We start from the raw sequence: 20885 nt of genomic DNA on the forward strand, positions 1-20885 counted from the left end.
GCTCGCAGAGACCCAGCAGCCATGAGAAGAGCCCTTGGCAGCCTCACACACTCCTGACTCAATGTCTGGCCACAAAGCTTCCTTTTTTTGTGGTTTTGGTTTTGATTGGGAATGGGAGGAGCCAATGCGTTTTTTGTAGCCTTACCTGGGGAGCACAGGGTAGTTTATTGGTAATAAAAGACCTCCTACTGTTCTCTTTCCCTGCCTGCTTCTCTTTCCCCATTGCCTGTGTCATCTTGGTGATGCCAAGTTGTTCTCAGGCTTCCTGCCTAGCCTGAGGCCCTGAGTTTCATTCTATCCATCATTCAGCTGGAAGAAGAGAGTCAGCTTTTGTAACGGTGCTATTAAGAATTTCTGTGGGCCGGCCTGGGGAGTTATCAGTTCCTCCGGCATAGTTTTTGGGAATGGGAATGATTTTATGTCTGTGATTGAAGTTTTAAAATGCGTTTGTATATTCTTTGAGAATTTCATGATATATTTTGACCATACTATTTTCCTCCCCCCAACTCCTCTTGTATCCTCCCTCACCTCCTTACCCACCTAATTTCTCTCTCTTTACACACACACACACACACACACACACACACACACACACAGAGCATGATTTGTGGGGCCTGCCCTGGAGTGTGACTGATACCTCAGTATCACTACACTGGAGACAACTGATTTCCTTCTTCCAGCGGATATCTATTTCAGGGTTCATGATTAGGGGTGGGACTTTGTGCCGCCGCCACCTCCTCCCTGCAGGGGTTTTTGTCTGGCTTGAACTTGCACAGGTTTTGTGCCTGCTGTCACAGTCTCCGTGAGTTCCTATGTTTGTGGACTCTGTCGTGTCTGGAAAGTGCCGCTTCCTTGAAGTCACCCACCACCTCTGGCTCTTACAGTCTTTCTGTCTGCTCTGTTGTGTGAATCCTGAGCCTGCAAGAGTGTCATACAGATATCTCATTTAGGGGTAATCGGTTCCAAGTCTCCCACTGTCCACAATGTCCAGTCGTGAGTCTCTGGGCGAGTTCCCATCTCTGCTGAGAGCTGTGCATTGCGCCTACCTATGGGTGCAGCAATATGCCATCGAGAGTCTTTTGGTTGCCATGGTCACTTAGCAGCATAATAATAATAGTCTCTTCCCTCAGTCTGGGACCTACCTGGTGTCAGGTTTTTGGTTGATTAGCGGTGTCAGATCCCATCTGCTGAGGTGCAAACAGTAGTTTGGATGCTCGTATATTCTTTATGCCACTGCTGTCCCAGAGGCTGGGCCTTGAGGGTGGCTTGTTACTGTCTTCACAGGGTTTGTAGCTGGGTGACATTGATGATGACCCCCCTCACCCCTCTTAGAGAGTTACAGCTCCTGCAGCAAGAGGCCTGCTAGCCAGGGGGTGGAAGCTTCCAGCTGAGCTCCCGGGAGATTTCTCCCTGTTCAATAAAGCAGGTGTTGCCTGTGTCAAACATGGACTGCTGTCATTGCTCCACACCCAAACAAGACAAGCAAACAAAGCAAAACAATACACATTCAAGATTCTTAAACCACTTATTTTCATCAGTAGCAGCCAGAGGTTCCCAAAGTGTGTTCGTTCTCTCTCTCTCTCTCTCTCTCTCTCTCTCTCTCTCTCTCTCTCTCTCTCTCTCTCGCATTTATTGTTTGTTTGTTTGTTTTTGTTTTTCGAAACAGGGTTTCTCTGTATAGCCCTGGCTGTCCTGGAACTCTGTAGACCAGGCTGGCCTCGAACTCAGAACTCCGCCTGCCTCTGCCTCTCCCACCTCCTCTTTATTGCACTTTTCTCCAAAGAACATGGGATGATGCTACTTTGGCCTCATCTTTGACTTTGATCTCTCTCTTGGCTGGAGTAAAAATCCACCCATCTGTTACTCAGAGCCAGTACAACTGTGGGCCAAGTTGAGACTTTCCTCTTCCGAATCTGAAGTTCACAAATGATTGTCAACCTCAGCCTCAGGTTCAGTACCTGTAGCCTTGAGAAGAGGAAGTGTGTCCGTGGGGTCTTTTGTGTGACCATGCCTCTGCTTGCTTTCTAAAAGATGTTGAGGGTGTGTAAAGACTACCACTGCTGTTGGATGCCTACATGGCTCGGCCAGGGGAGTGCCTGCAGTAATTGTTCTGTTTCTAGGTCCTCACTGGTGTAGGATGCAGCCTTCTTGGGAGGGGGTGTCCAGTAGACCTTCCCCTTGCACCTACAGTGAGCCCCTGACTCCTGGCCAGATGGTGCAATTCTTTTCCATGCTCACTTGGGATGAATGCTTATGCCCTTTGCTTTGCCCCATTCTTCATCCTTGCTTGAGCCAAGCCCGGGCTTTCTGAGTTTTACATTGGGGTTTTGCAAACATTTGAGGATCAAGTTAGCGCCTGAGGTTAAAGTCTGCAGTGCATGTGTTGTCTCTGCAGTTCCAGCCATCTTTGTACAACTATTACAGGGTGGGTTTCCATTAAAATCAAACCCAAACCAAGCCACCAAACCAGCAAAGCACCCAGGGACCACAGTGGGAGGGGGAAAATGACAGTATCGCCGTGATACCCACCAAACTGCCGGTCCCCATGGACTCTCCGTGGTGTTTGTCACAGTTTGGGTTATGCTGCTGCAGTGTCCTGCCTGTGTGCACCTTGCTTTCTTGCTGCCAGAAGCTGGATCTGTTCCGGGTGTACCTCACCTGGTCCCTACTTCATGAGATTGTCCAGGGCCACAGACTCGAGACAACAGAGTCCATTGTCCGTGAATTAGGTCAATAGCGGTAAGCTTTTAATCTCAAAAACTTCTCCATGTCTGTAATGTTTTCATTGTAGAATTATTTCTCAACTAGAACAACTCCTTATCAACCAAGAATTATCTGGATCAAGATAAAAGTAGTGCCAAGGGTGAGGAACCTGTAGAAACTTGGCGCTGTGAAGGTCATGTGTTCCTTGATGTGGGTTTGAGTGAAGAGAAACTGGGGGAAAAAGCACCTGCTATAGTCTAAAGGAATCTCTTCCAGTAGATGTGCATGGGATGGGACTGTAGCATAGAAGATGTGCTATTTAAAGCCATAGTACCATAGTACTACAATAGATTATCCACATCCAGGTCTGGATTTTGTTAGGAACAGGACCCTGCCCCCACTTTCCTGAGCCAGGCTTCTATACCCTGTAAGCTACCCTGTTACAAGCAAGAAGAGGAAAGCTGTGGTTGCTGAACTGCATATAGATTTGAATATTCATAGTAATTTATCAGATCCATTCTAAAATCACTAGAGGCCTGAGTATTTGTGGGGGTTGAATGGGGAGATAGTGTCTAAGGTATCTGAGGTTGGCCTTGAACTCTGTGTGGCCAAGGATGGCTCCCTCCTTCCTTTCCATCTCCAGCTCTGGAGTTAAAGGTGGTCTAGTTACTTACCTTTCTCTTTGTGGACAAAACACCATGCCCCAAACAACTTGAAAGTAAGGATCTATTGGGTAAGCATAGCACTATAGTCACAGATGAGCGCTCACATCTCTATCCACAGAGAGAATTCAGAGGAGACTCAGGGAATGGGGAGGGTTTCTGAAATCTCCAAAGTCCCGCCTCAGTGCTGTCGAGGCCATTCCTCCTAATTCTCCCCATGAACCCACCAACTTGGGGACCGAGTGCTCAAATGCTCTCATGGGGCATTTCACTCAAATCACCTAGGCTGCATGAACCACCAGGCCTGTTCTACATGGGGCTGAGTTTCTGGATTTGGGGGGCAATAGGCAAGCGTTCTTCTCAACTGAGCGGCCTCGTCAGCCCTCTTCTGAGTTCTTAAGACAAACAACAAACAAAAAATGAACAACAGCACACCACATATCAGAAACCAGTTGCAGTTGTGTCATAGAAGTTGCTAGAGAATCCTCGGGTGGGGTACCTTACGTAGCCCCGGTGAGCAGGTGCAGGGACAGTACCCTCAGGTGGGGTATGTGCCCTCTGTTTTGTGGGTGTGTGATTAAGGCAACAATGGGTTGAAGTCTTGATGGTAGCGTGGGGTCAGCAGACCACATTTTCCCTATGTAAAGACCTGTAATATACATCTTGCCTCAAAGGTAGAAGGAGCCATAGACAATGGAATAAAGGAGGGTGGCCAGCTAGGTCCTGACATACCTGGGGAGGTGTAGCTGCAGTCCCCCAGGTGGTGGGCCAGGGTTAAGATCCTTTCTTTGGCCAGTGGGGTAGTGATTGAGCACACTCCACTCAACCTTAGGTGGGCCTTGGGTTTGACGATGCCTGCAGTGGCCTCCTAGGTTCCCCCACCCAAGGCTCCGTAGGGACTAAGTGAATTCAACACGAGGGCTTCTGAGTTTCAGTGTGTAACATATGGTCTTTATACTACTTTATCATTATGGATTTACTTTGGGTATGTTTCTTGACTCCTCTGTTGCTGAATTGTAGAAATGAGTTTGGGTTTTTTTTCTTTCCTACTCCACAGTGGTTAGGAATATTTATATGCCAGTAGGAAGCCATCAAGCTGGTAAATTGATAATTTTTAAAAACAGCTTGAATCATTTGAAACGCTGACGGAAGACGCACAGTCGAACGCTCTCTGCTCCATCTGTATAGCTATGCACTGCACAGGTTATTTACCTCCTGTGTCTGTGGATCTACCCTTTCCAGGCTGCTTGTGAAATGGACGCCTCCAATATGTAATCCTATTTGTTTGGCCTCGGCTACTCCCCACAATGTTCCTGAGGTTCGTTCTTGTTGGAGGAACCATTGAACACACCAGTGACTTTATCTTTCTTGCTTCTGAGGCGGTCACGTATGAATGTATCATGTTTTGTCTGACTCTATACCAACTGATAGACAGCTGAGTTGTTTGGCTATTCTAAACAGTACTGCCGTACAGAGGGATGCGTCCGGCTTCATCTGAGTTACTGTTTCCCTGGTAACTGCTTTCCTGTTGCTGTGATAGAATACCCAACAAGAACACCTTGGTGGGGGAGGATGGCGGAGGTGGGGGAGGATGGCGGAGGTGGGGGAGGATGGCGGAGGTGGGGGAGGATGGCTGGTAGGGGGAGGATGGTGAGGGGAGGATGGCAGGGGAGGGAGGGTTTACTTTGCCTCACAGTTCAAAGGTCCAGCAGCCCACCATGCTGGGAGGGGCATGGAGGAAGGAGCTTGAGGCAGCTATGGGGAATGAAGACTTGTTACATTTTTCATACAGTCCAGGACTTAAGCTGAGGGCATGGTGCCATCTTCTTTTAGCCTGGGTCTTCCTTCTTCCTGAACCCAGTTAAGATAACCACTCACAGGTGTGCCCAGAGGCCTGTCTCCCCAGTGACTCTACATCCTGTCAAATGACCAATCAATATTAACCATCTCAGATTTGTTTAATTTTTTTTTTTAACCTTATCAGGAGGTTCTGATTAAACTCTCAGGAGTTTTTCTTTCCTTTGTCGATGTCTAGGGATTGCATGGCTGGACTATATGCACAATAAGCTCTGGCTTATGTTTTTTAACATAACTGACTGCATTACAAAGTGAATATACCTCCCGTTATGCTGGTCTCTGCATCTCCACCTGCAGTTGGTAGAACGTTTTTTTTTTATTTTCTCCTGGAAATCACTGGCCACTGAAAATGGAATTCCCATGAACCACACTTTTGAAGAAAAAGAGTATTATTTGCCTCTCTACTGGATTGTTCAGAAGATCAAAGGAGAGGTGATGTTGTAGGCTTTGTGTTGCAAAAAACGTTACTGGATATTAAGTTCTCCAAGTTTTTCAGTTGTTAAATTTAATGCTTGAATATCCATCTCAGATTTTTAAGATGAGAACATGTCTGCATTTTGGTAAAATGTGTACGTTAGGATTCAACATGTTCCACTTGCTTATAAAAGGCGATTTTTACTCGAATTGTGAGCTTTCTCCATATGTTAGGTTGCCTGCATTGTGTATTGAATTATCAGCCTTATTTAACAATGACAGACTATAATAGTTTACATATGGCAGGCGAAGTTTTCTTCTCTCCTCAGAGTCGGAGGGTCTGGTAAATGTCCGCTTGTGAACTTATTAAATCCAAGTCCCTGTGGGTGGCCTCTTCTAGACCTGGACATCCTGCTCCGATGCAATGCAAGCAGGAAAAGTGGGGGGAGGGGGTGTCGGGGCAGGGGATCCAAGGAAACCACGGAGAGCCCTCTGCGCAGAAATAGCCTTTTCACCGTCTTGGTTTGCGGGGTGAATTCTGTGTTTCCCAAGAGCAGAGTGTTCCCGATGCATTCTCCTCCTTGTGGAAGGTGAGTGTCGGAGGGGACTGGCCCCGCTCTGAGTATGAAGTCTCATAAAGGCTCTTTATCAGCAGCACCTCACACCTGTTAAAAAGACCTTTGGACCCAGAGCTGCGCTGTGTGTTTGATCAGGTAGCAAGTCAACAAGAGCTGTGGAGAACCGAAAGAGACCAAAGTCAAGACCCTGAGGCTGAGGAAACTACACAGTCAAATACTCTTTGTGCTTTCTGAAAGTCCAGAGGTTTCTGTTAACCCGGCTCTCCTGGTCGGTGTGTGTGTGTGCGTGTACACATGAAGGGGTTTGTGCATGTGTGTAGAGGCCAGAGATCAGTGTTCAGTGTCTTTCTCAATCAACTCTACCCTTTTCTTTCTCTTAGCACAGGTCTTTCACTGAACCTAAAGCTCATCAATTAGCCCATCAATTACTTTAGACTAGCTGGCCAGCAAGCTGGAAGATTGCCGCCTGCCTCCCCCATACTGGGGTTAAAGTTGAATGCCACTGTGCCTGGCTTTTTACATACATTCTGGGGGGTTCTTAACTCAGCCTGTCTGGCATCTGCAGCGAGCACTTTACCAACTGAGCCATCTTCCCAACCCCCTAGGCCAGATTTATATTAATTTGGTAATGTATAATACAACACTTCACTCTTATTAAGTAGACAAAGTTAATAAATTAGGATATGGTGCTGTGGGCTTCTTTTCTGTTGAAAATAACGTAGGTGAGAGTCATGGCAGACATTTGTGGTTTTGTGGTGAACGTGCAAATTAATCACCATTTCATATTTTAACTTTAGTGTATATATGCACGTGTGGATATGCGCATGTATATTTTGAGGTCATTCAAAATTTTTCACCCACTGCAGTCTCTAGTGCATAAATTTAAAAAAAAAATTAATAAAGTCATTCAGGCATTTGGAAGCCCTTTCCTGGAATTTTTCAGGTGTGGAGTAACATTTGCGAGAACAGTCTTAGCGGATGTCTGAAGTCAATGTTCTTTTAGGACGCGGCTGTTTGCTAATAAAGAAATCGGGTCTGACAGCCTTGGTGTCACTCTTTCCATGTGTTTCCAGTGTCTCAGTCCAAAGTCGGGAGTCAGAGGGACGTGACAGGCCTGAGGGGAGAGGGGAACTCGGCCCAGTTGGCACGGGTGTTCTTTAAATAGTCCTCAGGACTTCAGTGAGACATTTCTTTTCATATTAGTGTTTGATGCTGTCTCCCACCTTTACAGTGGAGAACTCCAGTCCTCTGAGGGGACGGCTAAGGAACTGTGGATCGACCTGATGACCTAAAGCCGCCAACATGTGCAGAAGGAAAGGCCTTCCACAGGGTCATCCCTGGGGCCTGGGAGTCTCCAAGCTCACGGGACAATCAAGTGTGTTAGGCAGTGAGGAAGGGGCTTTGTCACCCTTACAGCCTCTGGCCACCTTGATCTTAAGAATGATCGACTCCTGAGCATGTGTCCCCTTCCTCCTGGGGCCTTGGGATTTAGCTTGGTAAATCCCAGCTGACTTATCTAGGGTCCTGGAGATACTGGTCCCCGCAAAGGCTTTCGGACCTGCCTGGCGGTTCTTAAATCACATCCTGTCTGTATGGAGGGAAGAAGTCAGTCAACCCTCCATCTTGTAGATTTCCCTTTTTAGGAATGAGAGAGTGGTATACATGTTATATGTGTAACTCAAGTTCTGTTCCCAGCGCCTACTTCAGGAGGCCCACAACCAGTCCTGTAACTAGAGCTTGAGGAGAGCTGACCCCTTCTCTTGGGCACAAGCACATCATTGCACCTACACATGTCATGTGTCATTAAAAATCTTTGTTTTTAAAGAGAAAGGAATTGGAAGGCTGATTTGTGACCTCCCTGGGTCATTGCTTAAGCCACTGATCATTTGTTTTGGGGGACAATAAAAGGGGGAGACCAGGGTAAAAAGATCCTGTCCGTTGTTAAAACCTAAGCGCCTCAAGCTGCAGCTGTCTGGGCTGCAGCGGCTTAGCTGTCTAGAGAGTCCCTAGGAGAGGTCACACCAGCAGACTACGTTCTCCTATCTGTCGGGAAATTTAGTCCCTCTTTTGAAGATCTTTCTTGACTGGTGCGTTTTAGTACAAACGGTGGCAGTGGAGTGGGTAAAGTCCCTTAAGCAGACACAGGTGGCGCATGACCTGGGAAGGTGGGACACCAGATAGCACCAACGTATCAGCCTGGGTAAGGCTGTGGCTCCTGAGGCCTGCTCTCTCCATGTGTGAGACAAGGCACCCGCAGCCTCTGTCTCCTATGATGTAGGGGTGGTGGCTACTGCCTGCCTACTGGGTGCCAAGAGCCAGCTGAGATCATCTGGTCTGGCCATGTGTCCAGTAGGGACGTGGGGTGCCCTCCTCTTTACCTTGTCTGCCTGGGGGGACTTGTCACGTGCGGGGGGTTAGAGAAGGCAGTGGGTAGTGTTCTCAGAAGGTTACGTCTCTGCTTGCTCGAGAAGGACATTCGCTTCTTCACACAGATGACTCCGAAAATGTGGTTTCTTTATATATTTTTATCCGTGTGGGTGTTTGGCCTGAAGGATGTCTGTGTACCATGTGTGTGATGCTCACAGAGGCCAGAAGAGGGCATCAGATCCCCCTGGAACAAAAGGTGGTGTGCTGCCTGCTGAGTGCAGGGAATTGAACCTCTGTCCTCTAGAAGAGCAGTCTTCCCTGTGAAGCCCTCTCTCCAGGGCCTGCAGCAGCCTTTTAACGCCCTATAGGAGTCATGGTGATGTTGAGAGCGGTGTTTTATGACAGAATACCGTTTGAACTCATCGTTAAATTTTCTTTTCTATCCAGGGAGCACGGGTCTGGCTAAGAGAAAATGGCCAGCATTTCCCGAGTACTGTAAATTCCTGTGCAGAAGGCGTCGTGGTCTTCCAGACAGACTATGGGCAGGTAAGAACAAGTCCCTGTTGCTTCCTGAAGTCGACTTTACCCATGGGCACTTGCGGTTCCCCCATGCAGGCATTCACATAGACCAGCACACACCACCCGACTCCCTCTCGTTCATGTTTCTAAGTGATAAACCAGAGCTAAACCAGGTGTGGCGTGCAGAATGTGTATGGGGGTTACGACACCATCCTTGCAGAGGGAGAACAGCGAATGTCCCACTCGTGTGGAGTACAAGGACCCAGATTTCCTTCTTTCCTGGGTACCTTTTCTACCTCAAGGAGAACTAGGCATGTGGCCCATCATGGCATTGAAATGTTAATGTATAGTGTTATGGGAATGTTTCCCAACATTTTCCTAACTTGGTTGCATGGCTCTTGGTTGAGAATTCGACATACGACATTGTTATGTTGCGGGTTGAAAGATGGGGGTGTGCCTGGTAGGATCTATGAGAAAAACACAGAAGATCAATACTTAGTGATTGCTTTTCATGCCATTTACTCTTGAAACCCTGAAACTTCCGTGGAGTCTTCTGTATGGCCAGGGTAATAAGACCAAGCACTGCAGACAGGTGCCTTTAAAAACATCAGCAATATTCCCCTCCTCCCCCCCCCCCCAGTTTGTGAGGCTAAAAGGTTCTTTCTGCCTCACTTGGGCGTCCCAGATGGATGTCATTGGTTACCAGGTAGATTTGGTTATCTGGGGAGCGGACAGAGAGACCACATACCTCACGGTCGTCTGCAGCATGGGTGTTGCCACTGCCCAGTTCTGTCACTTCCCCATCAGCCTCTGGTAGTATACTGTGCTCTGTCGTCTATGCTACTGGAGTGGAGGTCCAGATATCTCCGCAAATGTACTTGACCCGACAGGACGACAGGATGGGTTGGAGTGTTTTGTCTCTCCATTAGAGTCTAGCTTCCCTCCCACCTTTCCCAGAGGAGTGCTTAGTTCCTTTCAGACCCTGTCAGGTCTTCTCTAGAGGATATGAAAAGGGAAAACGGTATCTAAACAGCATACCATTAGCATAAATACATTCCAGAAAGCACTATAAAATAAATTTTATTAGCATTCTTTTCTTTTTAGTTTTGTTTTGAGTCCAAATCTGGTTTTATTTATTTATTTATTCTTTTAAACGTAAAAAAGAAGACCCTGATGAAAAAGGGCAGCACGGGCTGCTGGAGAGAAGGCTCGGTAGTTAAGAGTATGTGATGTTCTAAGGAAGACCAGAATTTGCATGCCTGGACCCACGGAAGGTGGCTTACCGCCACCTGTAACTCCAACTCCGGGGAATCCAGTGACCTCTTTTGGCCTCTTGAGCACCCCACATACATGGTGTGCACACAAGGCAAAGCAAAGCAGATGGTTTTAGCCTTTGCAACTTATCCACTGGCCTTTGTGTACTTCAGTGGTTACGTGGACTCACAATTCCAAGGCCAATCTTCATAACTTCTTTGTCTCACAGTGTTGCCGCTTTAGAGGACACACACACACACGCACACACAGGCGCGCACACACACGCACACACACACATGCACGCACACACACGCACGTACACACATGCACACACACATACGCACACTCACACGCACACACCTCCTCTCCGTGTCCGATATCCAGTAAGTAGCTTTACTACTTTTGCCAGTGATTTTGGCAAATCCTTTATGGGTGTGGCATCTTACAGTGACTACCCTGAGACTGGCTCGCTGCACTTCGTACAATGACCTTGATGTTTCGTTTCTAGTTGCATCTCGCTTGCGTGGCAGCAGCTTCCAACTGGACAGCCATTGCTGTGCATTATGGTCACAGTCTGTGCCACGGGAATACCCTGCTGGCCCTGGTGGTTAGATGGTTCTCAGTGGTGGAGAGTGGAACCGGGTGGTCAGGCCACCCTTGGCAGTATTTATAGAATGTGGGCTTAGCAAGGGCTGGAGTGGACTAATGTGAACCTAAATCCAAAAGCAACACAGAATCCTGACCTCCACATCTTCCCTTGGTCATGAGTGTATGATTTATGTTATCCAGTCCTGCACTCTGGATATAACACATATAATTAGCCTGGCGATTTGGGTAGGAATTGCAGGGTTCCCGCTATGAGAAAAGTGGAGACCACTCAAAGAACGGGTTCAGGCTTGGCTCAAGAACTGGCAGAGGCTGGCGAAGCAGCGCTCTGCCCAGATGCTCAAACCACAAGCACCAAATGGACAGAGCAAAGTACACGTAGGGGAAGCCATAAACTCTTAAGGTTCGCCCCCAGGGACATGGCTCCTCCTGTGCCCTCCGAAAGGTTCCATGGGTTCCCCTAAACTGTGTAACCAGCTGGGAACAAGTCTTCAAAACACCAGAGCCTTTGGGGGGGCATTTCTTTTTCAAACCACCCCAATTTCCTTCTTGGACAGCAACCTCTGGACTGTCTTGTGGGTTTTCAAAAAGCTTTGCCGTTTCTTCAGAGTGCAGCCATAGCTAAGGCCGTCCGTCCGTGTGCGTGTGCGCGTGTGTTGTGTGCGAGTGTGTATGTGCGTGTGTGTGTGCGAGTGTGTGCGTGCATGTGTGTGTGTGTGTGTGTGTGTGTGTGTGAGAGAGAGAGAGAGAGAGAGACAGAGACAGAGACAGAGACACTGAGCTTTGTCTTTTCGAGACCCCACAGGCATGCTGACAGTCACAAGGCACCCTCTGGGGAAGTGGGGAATTGAGAAGTACATTCTAAATTAGATTTTCTCTTGGGGAGATGGAACTATTTTATCACCTCTGTTTAGAGAATGTCTAATTTCATGGCTTTCAAGTAGCCTACAGTGTATCAGCTTACCTAATTGTATGGTAAGGGGAGGTTGTTTAATTCACTTCAGTAAACTCCTTCAAAGCAATTGCTCTGTGCAAGGATTACAGTGATTTTCTGTCTGCGTTCTCTTTATTCTGGGTCTCCTAATATTTACTGGTTAGGAGTATCCTCAGCAGAAACCCTGTAAGCCACTGCCCTCTTCCATCTCTTCTGTCTATTTCTGACAAGTGTAATTAGATTGACTTTAACAGGCTATCTCATGTTAATAACCCATCAGTAAAAGCCATTAGGTTCTTTTGAGTTGTCTCTAACCCCTGACAAAGACTTCTTCCAGTCACACTAATTACTAATAACCCCACCTCCCACGGAACCGGCTCTAACCTGATTTTGTCTGACCTTCTAGCTTGGCCTGTTGTAGTTAATGCTGTGGGCCTAATTCTTCGAAACATATGAATGAGCTAATTAGTGTAGTGACTTTCATTTAAGATTGTTTTGATTCCTTTTTATTTGATTTTGCTCTCTTCCACCCTACCTACTTCTTTGCTGCCCACCCCTCCTGACACACTCTCTTGACCTCTCATTTGCAAATGTTTTATGTCCTTTGTACATCTTGTGAACATGGGTAGCTTTGGGCTACCTTGTCCTGCTGCTCCACAAAAATAAGTGAGCACACTCCTGTCTCCCGGAGGGATCTCACCAGGCCCAGTGAATGCTGGACCCGAACAGTGGAGCAGCCCGGACTCTGTCCTATAGCAAAGGCTAGCCCTGCAAGTCACTGGGAACTGGACAACTAGAACTCAGTGGCTTTAATCTTAGGTGGTCAGAAGTCAGAAGGGCCTGTGCAGGCCGTTGACACTTCAGCTGAGTTGTCACCTCTCAAGCTCGGCAACACCCGTGCAGTTGACCGCCAGGAGACTGCGTGCTAGGCCAGCTGTCCGGCAAGGCAGCTGTCTTGGTAGAGTCTGCAGCACGAGAGGATGCGGTGTCATGGACCGACTCCTTTTATTGCTGGGACGGGAAGTGGGGGTCGGCAGCTGGTGTCATCATCCTCCCCACCCCCACCCTCACCCCCACCCCCTACCCACTTCTAGACAGCCTGACAGGAACTGCTAGGAATTGAATTGTGGGGTGAGGGGGGCTTGCCAGGAAACAGCCTGACTTATGAAGCAGGGAGAAAAGGAGTTTATGAACCACATCTGTGTTATCAAAGGAAAATTGTAAATTGTATCATTAGGATGCCGTGACTCGAAAATCCAAATGCTGAGATTGAGCAGTAAAGTTCTAGTGATCTCATCTAGGTCAGCAGAAGTTCCCTGGCTTATGTATGGTTTTAAATGTGTGTGTGTGTGTGTGTGTGTGTGTGTGTGTGTGTGTGTGTGTGTGTGTTGTACACTTCACATGGAGACCCGAAGACAGCCTCGAGTGTTGTATGTCAGGAGCCATCCACTTCATTTGAGGCATGAACACTTGTTGGTCAGTAACTGCCAAGTAGTCTGGGCGGGCAGGGCTATGACCCCATGGCTCCATCTGGTTTTGCCTCTCCAGTTCCGGATTACAAGGACACCCCACCACATCTGTCTGGTTTTCCTTGCTTCTGGGGGTGGAACTCAGGTCTTGGTGATGGTAAAGCAAGGATCCTGTGCCCTGATCTGTCTCCTCAAGAGTTAGTTTGTTTTCCTGCATACGTATTTCCGGTCCTTTCCTCATCCATAGAGTGTCAATTGCATGTGGCTCTGTGCAGTGCTTCATGTCTTAGAGGTGCTTGGTCTGAAGCTGTGGCTTCCAATGGAAGCACCCCGTGGATTCGGTTACACCACGTGCAATGCAGTTGCTCAGTCTAGGGGTCGAAAGGACGTGAATACCAGGTTTTGTGGTTCAGCCTAATACTACCAAATGGCTCCTCGTTTTCCTTGTTCTTTTAGATTATTGATGTATGTATGTATAGTTTAAAGATAAGATTTTTTTTTTTTTTTTGCTAGCTTACAGTGGCATTCACAAAAATAAAAGGGCTTTTTTTTTTTTTTTTCTTTTTCTTTCTTTCTGTTCGTTTGTTTGTTTTGCATTCCAGCTGGGAGGCAGAGCCAAGCCCTGACCCTGACCCTGTACAGCAGGGTCTGCAGCTCAGCCTGCTTGCGTTTCATTGTTGCTAGCAGCTACAAACCTGCCTTGCACCTTTTCTAATGGGTGGCTGGCTAAAGGCTGTGCCATGATTGCAGTGTCCAAGTGTAAGCTGGGAGGAAAATGAATGGCTGCATGTTGTGTTTTTCTTTTCTTTTCGGACTGGAGCGTGACCTGTCTTCTGTTCTGTGTCTGTGGCGTGTTTCTTGTAGTATGTGTTTATACGTGCTACGTGAAACATGCCATTCTAACTGTGATTAGTGGCGGTCTCACACATGGCGTGGTACAGCCCTCAGCACTACCTCCATCTAAAATGTTTAACATCTGAAGCAAAACTTTGAGCCTGGTAGTAAGCCACAGTCCCTTGTGCTGTGCATTTTAAAGCTACATTGTTCTTGTCTGCCTTTTGTTAGGAACATAAAAAATAATAGTGACGCTAGTGATATAGAATAGTTAGTGGGGGTGGGGGAGTGCTTGCTTATTAGCACGTTGAGGGCTATGGGTTTGATATCCAATGACACATAGACACACACACACACACACACACACATACATACATATATATATATAGCCTTATTATTTTATTTTTGTAGTGATTCTGGGAGACATAGTTTTATAGCCCAGATCCCAGCATGGACAGATGAGAGGGGCCCATGAACCCCACTCCCATCTGAGAAGCTACAGGCAACTGAATGATGGTGGGGGGGAGGGGCGGTTCTCTTCAGTGATATGGTCCCTCAGGGACTACCTGTGCCCCACTAGATGGTCTCCCATACACGCACATGCAAGCTGCACTGTGTGGACATGGCAACTCTAAAAAAAGAAAAAGAGAGAGCACATTAAGTGGGGAGGGAAAGGTGTGTATGGAGGAGATGGGATGGCTGGAGTGAGTTTGATCAGACACACAAATGCGTGTATGAAATTCTTAATTTCAAAATATTCTTGTTCAAAAGGCAAAAGAAAGATGGCTTGGGACCTGACTCTGGATTATATAGTATGGGGACTTTGATGGTCTCAAGTAGGTCTGCTTGGCACACCGACCAGCTCGGGCTGCGTGGTGTGCCTGTTGTGGTGGGTGGGCTGCAGAGCCATCCTACAGGTAAGAAGAAAGGAAGAGCCTCCTAGTGACAAGTGACAGTTGTTCAAAATCGTGCGTGCACCGTCTTCTCTGCTGACACCTCGGCAGCAGGTTTGTGTTGTCCTTGGACTCTCCCTCCACACAGGCAGTTCAGTTCCATTCAGGGGAACCCTGGCTCGGGAGCTCCCGACTTCTCTGTGCTTTCCCCGACTTTTGCTGTTGTATCCTGGAAATGCCGTCCTTGAGATGGACGTGAGACCTCAGCCCTGGAATTCCATAGAGCCAGAGCTCTGTTCTCTGGAGACCCAGCGTGTGGTACTCAGTCCAATTCATCCAACTGACTTGGTCATGAGCTTTGACTCTGTTTTTAAGTTTTTGCCCCGAGTCCCACGTGATTGAGACTCTCTAGATGTCCAGGAAGTTAGTGTGACATCCCGTGGCTCAAATGTCTCCATTAGTTTTTAACTCCGGGATTACAGGGGAAAAATGTCTTTGCTTGCCTATTGGTACACTCCTTGCCAGAAAAAAACACGTGTGTGTTGACAAAGATGCCTAGCTTCTTCTAGAAGCTTCTTCATTACACCTCAGAGTAGACTCCCTCACACCGGCTAAGCCTGTACTATGCCTTATCCTCCTCCTGGGAGCCTGGTTCCTGCAGCAGATGACTGTCTGCCCACATTCAAGGATGTGAGCGCTGATGTGAGCCTCTTAGTTTCTATCTGAATCCATTCTGCCTTGGCAGCAACTCCCCTGTGCCTCTCACGCTCCTCTGTCAAGTCCGTAAGGATGGATGCTCGCAGTTGTTAGGACTCCTGGACCCTGGGCTGGCAGCCTGGCCCATGAGTGGACTTGGAGAATCTGGAGTGAGTCGAGAGCTCACTGTTTTGGCCAGGCTGACTGTAAGTGCCCAGGTTCTGCCCATCTCTGCCTCCTCACAGAACCAGCCATGTGCGTGTCTTTGCACCAGGCTCTTTACCTGTGTGCTGAGAATCTGACCCCAGTGTGAACACCTTAACCCCTGAGTCAGGTCACCAGCTCCAGAACGCTCAAATCAAGTGGTCCTCTTGCCTTAGTCTTCCAAGCAATGGAACTGTGGCCAAACAATTCTAAATCTTCTATACTTTCAAAGCGTGCGTGCGAGTGTGTGTGTGTGTGTGTGTGTGTGTGTGTGTGCATGCGAGTATGTGCGTGTGTGCTTGCATATGTGCATGCATATGTGTATGTATGTGTGTGTGGGGGTGCGTGTGTGTGTTTGTGTGTGTGTGCGTGCGAGTATGTGCATGCATATGTGTATGTATGTGGGGGGGTGCATGTGTGTGTGTGTGTGTGTGTGTGTGTGTGTGTGTGTGGTGTGAGTCAGAAGACATCTTGTAAGAGTCAGTGAGTCTTGGGGATCAAATTCAGGTAGTCTTTACTGGCTGAGTCATCTCCCAAGCCCAACGTTCTCAGTCTTTTTTTTTTTTTTTTTTTTAAGATTTACTTATTTTATGTGTATGAGTACACTGTAGCTGTCCTGAGACACACCAGAAGAGAGCGTCAGATCCCACTACAGATGATTGTGAGCCATCACGCGAAAGCAGCAGACACAAGAGCAGTATGTGCAACAATCATAGACTGAGGAGGTCGCCACCTAAGTTCTACCCAGGAAGTGTGTAATCGCTCACATATATTCAGAGGGTCAGAACGAGGCGACCGGATGGCAGGGAGTCTTCTGAGGGAATCGTTTCATCTGACAGACTCCAGAAACATATAAATTATACTTTTTCATATAATTTTTATATGGGTGGGGGGTAGTGAGTAGGTAATTGAGTTTTATTCAAATCCTTTTTTTTTTTTTAAGTTTGTAATAATAGACCACAGACATTGCTGATCTGTAAACTTCAGCAGCCACATTGAAGCAGGAAGCTATTTCTAGTGACATTTTCAGCCACGTTATGGTGCCAAGGCATATGGGCCGTGCCCCGTGTTGTAGCCCCTCGCCTGCCAGGCTCCCTTCCGGCCCCCTTGTCTGTTTCTATGAGATGAGCCTCCCTGACATCTGGGATCGCTTTCCCCGTCCACTTAACTGAATTTTGCTTGAGTGGTTTTGGCATCCTCTTTATTCTGGTCCTTGTCTTCCAGAACAAGGTTTTGCCCTCAGCCTCTCCCGGAGTGGTAGCAGTGTTTCCTGGCCTGAGTGAAGACTGGATTGAACACACACTATTAAAGAGGAGGCAGATAGCCTCTACCTGGGGTCAGGCTTTGGGGGTGGGGGTGGGACGCTGAATCCAGAACCTGCATTTCCTTTCCTTTATGGATCCAGGGCCACATCCCTTTGCCCCAGTCCTACGGATGGGGTCTTTTTTATCTGCAGTAGGCATTCCTCTCACCTGTGCCCTCCCCCTCATCTTTGCTGACTTACAGGATGCAGCCTCGGCTCTCAGCAGCTTTCTCTTTGTTCCCACATAAGTCTGTTGGTCACTGCATTCAGTTTAGGGGTTAAATCAGCAAATTAAATTGCTCATATATTCTAAAGTAATTGGGCTGTTCTCTTGTATTCTTGGTATACACGAATGTTGAACCAATCAGCCAAGTAATGATAGATGCTAAGCTTAGAGTAGGCTGTAATTTACAACCGATAGAAATGCAACAGAAAACCAACCAAATCAAACTTTCTTTTTATATGAATATTTAAATAAGCAATATATCTTTGTTATGCATCTCAGCTTGTGAGAAGTGTACTCAGAGACCTTATTTGGATCATAATCAACTCAGAAATTATCTATGGGAATTAGACACAGCATTGTTTAGTGCTGTGTGGGATTCAGTAGGATGGATAAGCAGAAGAACTTTGTTAAATTCAGGAGCCTTTCTGTTTGCGAATGAATTGCATTCCAGTCCAGAAATTAATTTATAAGCCTGTTATTTGGAACAAGATTTTCCAAGGACTCGTGGTATCCATGGCTAATTGATTATCTAGTCTATCCACAAAGACCTGCTCTGGAATCTATAATGCACTAGAAGGCAGGATGGTGCTGAAGTCTTCCGTTGCCTGCTTCTGACTCTAGCCGTCCTCAGAATTCCATCCCAGGGTGCTTCAGCGGTGACTGGAAAGAATCCTGTTCTTCCTGATTGTCTTCCCTCCACCTTGGGAAGAAGAGGCAGGGAGGGAGAAAAGGAGCCATCTGTGCTACACTAAGCTGTGCACTTCCCATGGTCTGTAAGGACAAGGCCCCATCGGGATTGGCACTGCGAGTGGGTGAGAGGAATTCAGTGACACTGCCTCTCGGTGTCGTCTTGCCAGGACCACAGTGGTGCATGCCAATCTGTTCATGGTGTCTCACTGCCCAGACCACCGCACAGGGAAGGCTTGGACCAGCTGTCTTTATTTCTTTTCCTGTTGCTGTGGGAAATAAAATAAAATAAAATAAACCACTCTGACACAAAAGCAACTTAAGGGAGAAAGGGTTTCCTCTCACAGTTCAAGGGGCAGGCTGCCAGCGCAGGGACGTCAAAACCTGAAGTGAGTGGTTCCATTGCACCCACAGTGAGAGAAGAAGCAGAAGGTCGGAGGCATGTGGCCTCTCCATTCCCTCTCTCTCCTCAGTCCAGGATCCCAGCCAGGAAATGGCATCCCCCACAGCGGGTAAGTCTACCTCCCTCCTCAGGTCATGCTGTCAGAACAAGCATTTCTAGCCACGCCCACAATCTCCAAGTGGTTCTAGATTCTGTTATCTGACTGCTAACGCTGAACATCCCACCCAACATGTGTTAGTGGTGAGGAAGTTGGCCTTTCTGGGGCTAGGAGAGCAGGCCTGCCAGCGATGGCGGGACAGCCGTCATGTACACGCAGTGCCAATCCTGATGAGGCCTATGCTTCTCTTGCTATCTTCCCCTCCTTCTCATTTGCTCCCTCGCTGAAGCACGTGTATAAGTGTACATATGTGTAGCATGCCTGTATGTGCATATGTGTGTATGTATGTGCCCGCAGAGGCCAGAAGAGGGCATCATATCCCTGGAACTCGCATTATACATGGTTGTAAGCAGCCAAGTGAGTCCTGGGAATGGAACCCAGGCCCTGTGCGAGAGCAGCAAATGCTCCTGACCTGTGAACTGTTTCTCCATGCCCATCTCTTGTCTTTCTTACCTGTACCCATGAGCTCATTGGCAGGAGCTTATGCTGTATAATTGGTGTAACAGTTCCCATTTCCTGACATCTCCCGTGTCCTGTGACACTCAGCTAAATTGTGCTTACCTGGCCGCGGTGGTAGTCATTGAGTTGTACTGATGTTTCTGAGAGCAGTTTTCCCTCCGTTTGCCTCAAGGAGAGAGAGGGGGAGTGTTTGGGGCTAGATGGATGGGAAAGGCCTTGGAGCTACCCAACAGAGGAGAGCTCTGGGGGCTGGTAGGTGGCTGCAGTGTCTTTTAAGAGGGCATGCTCCTGTAGTTCTTGTGTTGAGATTCTATCCCCCCACCCCCCAATGTGATGAATCCTGGAGACGAGGCCTTTAGGAGTCCTAAATAGGAGTTAGTGTCCCAAGGTATGAGGTGCATGTGAGCTTCCTTGCCTCTCCCATCACGGGTTGGGGGAGGGGGGACACAAGAAGACAGCACCATCTAAAAGACAGAAGCAACCCTCACCAGATGTGGGGGCTGCCACTAACTTCATGTTCATATTTCAGCTTCTAGCATGGTGAGAAATGCATTTCTGTTGCCGATGGTAGTTTGTTGTAGCGTCTTGAGCAGACGGGGCCTGGCTTGTTTCTTTCCCTCGTCGGTGCAGGCTGGCTAGGAGTACAGGGAGAGGGCCAGCTGCCAAGGCGGAGTGAGCGGGAAGCCCATGCCTCTCAGATGCGTGCCCTGCAGCTTTGAGAACTGGGGCCCGTTTTCTACTCTCCAATTGTCTTGCTGCTGTCAGCCTAATGGGCATCCAAGAAATGAAACCGGTGGCTGCTTCTGAGGGACTCACCTTCCTAAGGTCCCTGCAAGCTTAGTCTGTTTCTGTGGCCATCGAGGCTGTATATGTTATTGCACATGAATTAAGTCTTGAGCTTCTAAAGATGTGGCATGTAGCTTTTTTGAATGCAGCTGTTTGTGTTGAAGGGACATATGCCAAGAAGACAGCATTACTGAACTTAATGCATAATCACTCCCACATTTGGCTGAACAGGGGCAGCGAGCTCGGCCCTCATCCATAGCCCCATCTCGAACAGCCTAGAAGCTGAGAGTGTCTTTCAGGCTGTTAAATGTTTGGAAGAAGTCAAAAGAAGACTAGTTAATGTCATGCAATTATGTGGAATTGAGGCCTAATACTGCTCTATTGGAACAAGATGCTGGCCACTCCTCGGCTTGCGGTCTGCAGGGGCGTTCACACTGCAGCGGGGCCGGGGCACAGCTAAAAAACCCGAAGCATTGTCTCCTGGCCCATCACAGGAAACCTTTGCCAGCCTCATCTGGATGACCATAGATGATCATGGTTTGCAGTCGCTTCTGGTACAATATTTAGGCTGCAGGGGCTTGCAGAGGTTCCCAGCCTGAATCACTCAGAGTGATCTAAATAAGATTCTGGGCCATAGAGCTATTCCCAATGGTGCTGCCTCCCTGCTTGGGAAGCCAGGAGTATGTCTTGAGTCCAGGATTGCCAACCAGCCTGAGTGGATCTGGGAATTCTAATAGGATGCTAGTACATCCAGTCATTATGAGACTGCCTTCTTTTTCTTTCTCTTTCTCTTTCTCTCTTTCTCTTTCTCTTTCTCTTTCTCTTTCTCTTTCTCTCTCTCTCTCTCTCTCTCTCTCTCTCTCTCTCTCTCTCT

At 47.8% G+C, this 20885-nt stretch overlaps 1 protein-coding gene across 1 annotated transcript in view; it reads left to right on the plus strand.

Moving 5' to 3' along the window:
• The window catches only part of Myo10 (myosin X), a 193209-nt gene that overhangs the window by 36461 nt on the left and 135863 nt on the right, over window positions 1-20885 (plus strand). The window contains exon 2 of the mRNA XM_021208651.2: window positions 9029-9127. Coding sequence (XP_021064310.1) covers window positions 9029-9127 — 99 coding nt within the window. The remainder of the gene's footprint in view (window positions 1-9028; window positions 9128-20885) is intronic.

This window comes from Mus pahari, chromosome 11 (genome assembly GCF_900095145.1).
Source record: "Mus pahari chromosome 11, PAHARI_EIJ_v1.1, whole genome shotgun sequence".
NCBI lineage: Eukaryota > Metazoa > Chordata > Mammalia > Rodentia > Muridae > Mus > Mus pahari.